Source organism: Athene noctua, chromosome Z (assembly GCF_965140245.1).
Source record: "Athene noctua chromosome Z, bAthNoc1.hap1.1, whole genome shotgun sequence".
Taxonomy (NCBI): Eukaryota; Metazoa; Chordata; class Aves; order Strigiformes; family Strigidae; genus Athene; species Athene noctua.
In genome coordinates this window covers 14,836,794-14,846,354 of record NC_134077.1, presented here as the reverse complement: position 1 = coordinate 14,846,354, position 9,561 = coordinate 14,836,794, and the positions used below count along the sequence as shown (strand labels likewise).

General features: G+C 38.1%; 1 protein-coding gene across 1 annotated transcript in view; it reads right to left on the bottom strand.

The window, feature by feature from the left end:
• Nucleotides 1-3,581: 3,581 nt before the first annotated feature.
• TTC33 (tetratricopeptide repeat domain 33) overlaps nt 3,582-9,561 on the bottom strand; it is a 54,507-nt gene continuing 48,527 nt past the window's right edge. Inside the window, exon 5 of the mRNA XM_074932763.1 lies at nt 3,582-6,377. Coding sequence (XP_074788864.1) covers nt 6,027-6,377 — 351 coding nt within the window. The 3' untranslated portion in view covers nt 3,582-6,026. The remainder of the gene's footprint in view (nt 6,378-9,561) is intronic.

Here is a 9,561-nt window from a genome sequence, read left to right as displayed (position 1 = left end):
TCTCAAATGTTTATATGAGTCTGCCACTCAGTGCCAACGCCTCACCTTAACAAGCCTCCTATCTTGGAACGCTTTGTGCTCAGCTACTGTCAAAACATACTTTGTCCTGTAAGTTTCCAAAACACCACAGCATGATCAACATCAGCAAGAGGCAGCCATGTTCACAAAGGTCCCCAAAAGCACCAACATAAATCCATGAAAATTCTTTGTGCAAACAAACAAAAATCATTTTCCTTTAACAGGGCAGCACTTGAGCTTACTTGCCTTGATACATGTAGAAAGTCAAGTTAAATCTCTACACAAATATTTGCAGCAGAAGCCATTTTTCCACCAGTTCAGCTGGAGAACAGTATTACTCAAGTTCCTACTGCAACTACAGATAAAGATCAGCCTGAATTCTTTGCAATTAAACCACTTAACTATGGTTTGTTGCTTACTAGCGACCAACAAATAGAATACACTCACCGTACTTCCCAAGGCAGGAAACAGTACCTGGCAGAGTGGAAGGTGGGACTGCCACCTGCAGACACACCGCCTGTACCAATACCGGACCACACCTTTGCAGCCAGCCCAAAGCAGCACACCAATGTTATTGGTGCTGTATGCAATGACAGAATTAAATATCAACAGTGTATAATAAGTATTTGAATAAGCAAGGGTATATTATTATTAATTATAATTGGGGTTTTATTTTAGTATTTTATTAATATTATTTTATTATTATTACTCATCATTACTGATGAGAAATACATGTGGTCTGGAAGAGCTTTAAGCAAGAATAGACCATCTTCAGTAGCTGACCTTAGAGCTTCCCTTAGCAAACATGTACAATAAGCCTGAGGTGTTCCTCCTGCCCACAGGATTGCTGGTGTGTCAGTAGTGGACTGGACTTGCAGCACACAACATCATCAACACTAATTCCTTCTGTAATGAACTCAAGGATTCCCAACCACCCACAGATTACAAAGCCTTCTGAGCAATACTGGAATTGCCTGCCACAACTCAATGGCAGTACACAATGACAAAATGGAAGCACCCCTACTGTCCAGCTGCAAGCACAGATGGGAATTCAGAAGTAGCCTGGCTGAAAGGACTGACTGGGCAAGTGTGCCTTTTTTTAGGGTGACAGACTATTACGTCTCCCTCACCTGCACGACCGTCCTGCTCAGCTTTAGCACCCTCCTCCATGCTGACTACACACATTACTGAATTATCTTCCTCAGCCTCCCTAAGCATAACGAGTCTTGTAAAATAAAGCTACAAGTTTGTAGAGGTTGATTTGCCACATGGAAGTTAAAGGTTATTTTTCTGCTAGGTATTCTGAGTAGTTTCCATATGTTCATAGGGGCTTTTCACAGGTTTCCTTCCACTCCTGATCCCCAGAGATCCATATGCCCCCAAAGGCCTGGCTTCCACATCTGCATCTACCTTCCCCAGTCCTCTGTATTCACAGAAAATACACTAATTTGCCATTCAAAAATTTATCTTACCAAAATTATATCTTCCTGATTCCATCCTGCTAGTCCTGACTGGCAGTCCTGCTTCCTCACGTCCAGCAGTCTGTCCTGCCCACACATCCCAGACTACACTTCCCAGAAACCTTTCCATCCAGAGGCAGTGCTAGACCTCCCATGCCCATATCATACCTCAAACCCCAGTCCTAATTCAGTTTAACCTGTCCTGTGGCACAGCTTGGAGAATCTAACCATCACAGGACGACAGCCAGTATCAGTAGGAGACAGTGTCTTCTATGAAAATTTGTAATTATAGTATCAATCAGAGATTCAAATTAAATTAGCATTATGACTGGGCCCAGGTTTAGGGTGTAGGATATACTGACAGAGGGTTTGGACTATAAGGGTGGGCTGTAGGATCTTGTTTTAAAGCAAGCTAGTACATCTCTGCTGCCTGCAACACTCATGCCGCCTAACCCAAATTGGTGCTACAGACACAATGCCAAAGCACTAGCAAAACCAATGTAATCCACTATCTTCAAGTGCTACCAGCCATCGTCATAACCAAGAAGCTTTCTACAAAATTTTTATTTCTGCTACTAGACAAAACTGCAAGTCTACTCTACTTAAAGCAGCTTTACTCTCAGAGCTACTAAATACCACCAGACCTTTCCACTCCTAGGTCTTGTTCTAGACATGCCAGCTTTACTGGATCTGGAAACCAACTGATGCCTAAATCACCTTCTTTCTGAACTCAGTCAACCCATTCCTCACCTCTCATCTTTGCCCTTCACCATTTACCCTCTACAACCCTTAGAGCTCTTAGAGTTGAAGCTCTTAGAAAACCAGCCCTCAAAATCAGGCCAGTGCATCTGGCAGGATCCAGCAATCATGCATGCTCATAAGCTCCTCCCGCTTCTAACCTATCCCTCTCTGGAGGTACCACAGGCCAAGGACTCCAATCCATTTGAGAACATGATGTTAACATGACAACGACCTACAATAAACACATGGTGTCTGTAACCTGTCAATAAACCAAGCCCACATGCTTCAGCTTTCCTGCGTCCCCGTTCTAACTACACTTACTACAGTTTTATAGCTATTATATGATCTCAAAATAAATTAAGAGAGCATCTGCCCACAACACTAGTTTTTACCTCCTTTCCCTTGGTTTTAGGATCTGGGGAGCACTTACCTTGTATGGCCCGTTAAGTTTCCAATGCTACCTCTCTAATCTTGATCCCCAACACCAACAGATACTCAGACAATTTTCAGGAATTAGAACAACAGAGGAAACGGTTACATTTGCTTTTTTTTCTCCTCCATAACTACAAATTAGACTCACTGTTATCTGATCCATTCTTCTATCCTCTACTATTGTCAGAAAGGATTTATTGTCTGTCAGTATAATCTAAGTTTTTTAAAGGTACTTATCTCAGTCTGTAAGAGTAGAATTCATCTGCCCTGTTTCAGCATTTGACGTTAACTGCCAGTCAGTCTCCTTCAGCTTCCTTTGTAGTCAATGGAAATAATTAGGCACCTTGGGAGGCAGATTCAACTCATTCTGAGATACTTATCTAACACAAGGCATATGAGTGGCCCTCTGAGGCTGTGCTTTTCTTTCCACTGGATATAAAGGGATTCAAAAGAAAAAAAAAAAAAAATTAAAATGTTTAATTGTAGATTTTAAATTAAGAATTAATCCACCTAACCTACTGTTTTGAGATTTCCTCTTCAACAAAACTGCAAAACTTTAGCATTTTAATATATGATTCATATGGAAGGCAAACACATGGAAGCTACTGCAGTCACTGCCACTAGTGATGATGAAGCACAAGAAAAGTAAATTCCTGATGGCAGAGTGGAAGTGTTCTTCACAGATATCCTATTTTTGTTAACAAAGGCTTTCTCCTTCGGGTCCCTCTCATTTGAATATCTGAGGTTTAAAGCACTGAGCACTAGCTTTTTTATTCATTTTTCTTGAAATGTCTTTTTTTTTTTTTACCATAACATATTATCATGTTCAGCAGAGACAGAAGAAGCCAACTGATTGAGTAACATTCTAAAATGGTCAGTGATAGCCTTTATTCTTGTTATAACCAAAAGAATAAACAAGCACCACTAAACAGCAGAGAAGTCAGTATTTTATTCAAACAGATTAAAAAAATCCCATACATGCAAAACATGGCATGCTGTACAAAAACCATTGTTGAAACCATCTATTTTTTAACTTCTTCCCAGTTTAAGAATAACAGGTCACAAGAATTTACCTGCTCTACAGTGCTCTACAAAACACTACAGTCCTGGCAATACCTAAAATTCATAACCTAATCTAATCAGAAGGAAAGCACATTTTGTACAGTGCACGGAAACAACCACCCCTTGAACCCAGCATAGCCATAGTCCCTGATGGTGTAGATGCACACCCCTCCACTCGTTTGGCCCAGCAGTGCTGAAGTCAACAGGAATTTTGTGAATCATTTCAGTGGAAACAGATTCTGTGATAACACGGACCTCTGAAAGGAAGGAGGCAGTCCTTCCAGTATGAGTAAATACATAACGCTGACGCAAGTATAAAGCGCAAAGAAAGAAAAGATGCACTGGATTATAGCCGAGCTCCTTCAAAATGAAAACACACCTTACAGCTGCTCGTACATTTCCTTTACTAGCCAGAAAATGTCTCTTTGAAGAAATCTGTTCAAATCCTTCTCATACTAACTCTTTCTGTGGCTGAAGAGATTGTATTATTTCAGTTTTTAGGAAAAATAAGATTAAGAAATTCTTCAACTGGAACAATTTTAAATGTCTATCAAACCATATCTTAATCAAATGCTTATTCAGTTAGCATTTAAGACCTATTTCTGAACTGAATGAACAAATAAAAATGTAGCATAGTGATGTTTTACATTTCATAATATATTTTAGTCACTGCAATTATAATTATTTTGAATACTCAGGAGATGTTAAGAAGCATAAATTTTGTGTGTGTGTGTGCGTGCAAGCACAGATATGAAAATTCACATATACACACAAATATATTCAGGAAGAATCGAGAAAAAATTAATGAAAACACAGTAAGTACAACATAGCAATTAAGTATTTGAAATGGATAATTAATTTCTGCAAAGACTGCAAGTGTCCTCTTCAATAAAGATATTAACTGAAAGTATGATCTGAAATAAATATTTCTACAAGACACTTTGTATTGCAAAAATCACTATCCTTCTCGAGCAACATTATTTCCTTTTAAAATGTTTTATTTTGAAAATAGAAATCAGATATGAAAAATGCAAAGATGGCTGATTTCAAAAGGTATCACTTGTCTACAGAACTATTACTCAAATGTTTTTATCATGCAATATGTTATCAAAATCAAATAGAAATTACGTGTTCCCAATCCTGAATTCTCCAAGAATTCCTTGGTTGACCGTTTTTTCCAGTCCAGTCAGGAGGTGACCATCTCTACCACATCTCCAAACAATGAAAAGAGAGCAGTCCCAGCAGAGAACACATCAAAGAAACAGCCTGATCTCATTTCTCTGAACTGCCTGTGTGAGGAAACAACCCCCACCTTCCCCTAAAGAAAGACGAACATTAAAAAGTCTCCTACATTATGCCTCTAAGTTAACATGATGCGAATACCCACCAGAGCATCCAAAATCCAAACAGAATAAAAAGGAAGACTCAAGCAATGCTGCCCTGAAAAACTGGTTCATTAAGAACATAATTTAAATGGCTGGTCATGAGAATTAGGAAAAACAAATTTACTCCCTTTATCAGATAAGCCTCACTAAGAAAGAAAAGACTAAAAGTAACACACTTCAGACATACGTATTTCCAGCTCCCACCATTTCTCTTTTGGTGATGTCTGTAGCACAGCATTCAAGATAAGGAAATGCCAGTTTCAGTCTCAGCTGAATGTTCTTTCTCCTGGTGAAACATTCAGTAGACATTCAGGGCCTTGTTTCATACAGCATTACCTTTTATCTCATCAGAAAGTGTTTAACCCATTCACTTATGAAAGCAATATAAAGGTTTCTACTGATTTAATTTGGCTACAAATCAGATGCCAGATCTATCACACACACACAAGCAAAAAAATAATCCATCTCTGCTTCATAGAAAACTTCTTTATAGAAAAAGTAACCATAATGAAAATAGACTTCTGATAACAGAGAACACCTTAACTGGAAGAAAAATGTTAATGAATAAGGATTGAAACAGATTTTTTTAAAATCCCTTTTTCTTTTGCTGTTTAAATAAAAGCTTATCAATTACTGGGGAAATGTAGACATGAAGTTGTAAAATTATGAAATACATAAAGATGAAAGCAGTTAAGCATTTTAACATTACATTTGTTCATAAGATCATTAGAATCAACTCCTGGGTTTCGTCTCCAAAAATATGGATGGAACAACTCAGGTCATTGCTTTTTCAACTTACAGAAGAAAAATAACTCCCAATTCTTTAACTTCTGTAGGCTCTCCCACTGATTAAAAACAAAAACAAAGCAAACCCAGTACAATAAATAACACTAGTTCTTAAAACAGTATGGCAACCCATAAGGCTGCCCTATCGAGCTCTGATGAAAAGGGTTTCATCAGGAGTTGTAGGACAATTCTCCTCCTCAGTAACAGTCTCTACTGTGCCTGAAGCAGATACAATCACTACCGTTTTAGCTGCTGAAAGAGCTTTCTCCTTCTCCGCAATGGCAGCACAGACTGCCACAATTTCATCGCTTTCAAAGTCATAGTCTGGAATTGATTCTTGTGCAAGCTCTTTTTCTTTTGCCAGCGTTTGCACTGCCTCAGTCTTTGTTGCCTTCTGCTGTTCATGTAGTTTTCTCGCCCAGGAAAGGTCCTCTTTCCATACTTCAGGGTTCATTGGAAAGATGTGTAAGGAAACCTGGAAACTTCGGATTGCCTATAAACAGAACAGGGAAGAAACAAGGATTGGACACTTCAAAGCCTACACATTTCATCATAGATATTAACAAAAAAAAAAATGTATGTACATTATTCAAGCAAAGACAAAAGTGATTGTACTCCACTCTGTCTTTAGTGGAACAATCCTCCCTCAGCCTTAAGTTCAAGAGCAGCGTCACCCCCAAACAACTGTGCATACAAGTGTCTGAAAATAGCAAGAATGCATGATCAGGTACCTGGCAACAAGGACACAATTAAGAGTTCACTCTTACTAAAATAATTAATTTTAAGAGTTCACTCTTATTAAAAATAATTAAAATTTTAAAATAATATTTTAATTTAAAATGTAAAATAAAAAATCATTTTTGCTTTGATGGTTTTCTATCTCACTTTTCTCCTATCATCAGATGTGCAGGAAGGCAAATGCAGAGAGATAGAGTTTAAAGAAATACGAAAAGGTATGGCTGGGATTTGAAATATCACTAATAATGCTAGTTTTAAATCGTCATGTAGTCATTTCACACACAGACTTAATACTGCAGTAATCCTAGCCCTATGATAAGCAGTCTCTGTAACAGGTTTGTGGTTGCAAACACACTTACCTAAACAGGTAAAAGTAAACAACCAACCTACCAACTTGGAAGTTGCTCTAAAAAATAACTCCTATAATCTTATAAACCATGCAATATTAATACAAGTAAGTATAGTTGATACTGTTTCTCTTGTCTTTCAGTTCAATGGGGAGAAGTCTCACAAATACAAATACTCAACACAGAAGTTGTTAAATGTAGAAAAATGTGACCATCTAATCCAGTAAATGTGGTATTTGGCAATGAGATTGCTACAATACTGGAAAAATGCTAGACCAAGAATTACAACTGTATTCTATTTATTTAACAGTGAAAAGTAAGACTAACCTTACCTACTCAGACTCAGGCATATGTGTATTTCATGTTTATGACTGTATGGTCAGTTATGGACCTGAGTGACCAAACTCATGTGACAATGTACAAATCCTTCCTGTAAGGTGGGAAACAGTGACGATACAGATTTGTATTATATTTGGGAAGAGTTCTAGCAACTTGCATATAAAGACTTTAAGGATGTATGAACAACCATTGAATTTCATATTCTGTTGTAATTTATAAATACTTAATGCATGCAAACTAATTTGGAAAATCCTAAATTTTCATCTGGATTGACAGAAACTGCCAATTCATACTTCTGTTAGCAAAGATTAATATACAAAATCCATATGACGTGAACTCAGCAGACAATAGATATAAACCAGGTTTAAGAAATGCTGATTATGCTATCAGTATTACTGCTGTTGTAATAGGCAGCCTTTCAGTTCCAGGAAAAAAACCCAAATACTTTATTATTGGTCCAGAGCCAGTTCTGAAGTGTAGGAGCATGCTGAACTTTAAACAGAAGGAAGAGTGCAATTTAATTCTTGCAAAACAGTGTAATTTTATTCAACTTTGCTAGCTTTCAATTTCAAGAGACAGATGAGCTATAAGTAAACACTAAATGCATTTTTTGTATTTCTGTTGAAAACAAAATATAAACAAACATCATCTGCTTTTAAGCTTTCCATGAAAGAGGCCACCTAATTAAAACCTATCTATATAGTTATGTTCATCCACAATAAACAACATTAAACACAGTAATCAAATATAAGGTAACATTTGATAACCTTAGAAGCTGCCTTGATGATACACACAAGACAGCATTAAACAATCACCTTTGTAGATCTATTAGAAAAAAGATTTGGTGTGTGACATTTTTATAAATAAAATAATAATTTTTAAGTGCTGCAAAAAATCAGAGGGATTAATTTTAAAGCAGCTATACTGAAAAATACAGAATTGCCATCCACCTAAAATTTCTTGTTGCCACTGTAACTGCTTGTACAGTCATTAATTTCTGTTAAAACAGAAGAATAACAGTGCTACTTTTGATTCTCCCCTGATGGGAGATGTAAATTTCCTTCTTCAAATGCCTGCCTGGCATTAGAGGAAAATGTGTTGGCACTAGATAAACTTGGTATTTCTAGCCTCATTTGAAAGGGCAGCTGTGGTCTTACAGACCCTGCTTGTAAGGAGTAAGGGATTTTAAATCAGTTCGTAGTCACATACCTGCTTTTGTTTCTGTAGAGAAGGGAACTATAAAATCTACTGCAAGGTGTTCTCACTTGCTGAAATACAGTATTTGAAGAATTTGTCTTTTTAAAATATTTCACATTTTGTCTCACTATATATAGGGTATTCTGTAGCAAACAATCATTTGTCGCATGACCAGAATCTCTTCTAGTTTGCAGTCTTTAAATGTGAAGGGCAGTTTTGATCATATGCTTCTTATAGCATGTTTTTCTAACACATGGTCCGCTAGTAACTATCACAATACAGTGACCCATAAAAAAGGTAAGGGAGCATTTTAAGAGGATATGCAGTTCATATCTGCCCCCAAGGTTTGTATTGGGCCTTTATGTCACATCTAACAGACGCTATCTGACCTATCTCAAAAGATGCCTACCAGTGAAGATATGTATACATAGGTAAGTAATCCTTCTGTGTTTAATGAGCCTTAAATATGCTTTTTTTTTTTTTTTTTTTTTTACGGCATCCAACATAATAACTGGGGGTACTGATGAATTAAAAACTGAATATAAGCCACAATGTGCGCTTGCAGCCCAGAAAGCCAACCATGTCCTGGGCTGCATGAGGAGAAGTGTGGCCAGCAGGTCGAAGGAGGGGATTCTGCTCCTCTACTACTCTCTGGTGAGACCCCACCTGGAGTCCTGTGTCCAGCTCTGGGGCCCCCAACATAAGATTCCCCTGCTCAAGTGAGACCAGCGGAGGCCACGAAGATGATCAGGGGGCTGGAGCACCTCCCCTGTGAGGACAGGCTGAGAGAGTTGGGGTTGTCCAGCCTGGAGAAGAGAAGGCTCTGGGGAGACCTTATGGTGCCCTTCCAGTACTTAAAGGGGCTACAGGAAAGGTGGGGAGGGACTCTTTACCAGGGGGTGCAGGGATAGGGCAAGGAGTAATGGTTTTCAGCTAAACTGGTGTAGATTCACACTAGATATAAGGAGGAGATTTTTTACAATGAGAGTGCTGAAACACTGGCACAGGTTGCCCAGAGAGATGGTGGATGCGCCATCCCAGAAACATTCAAGGCCA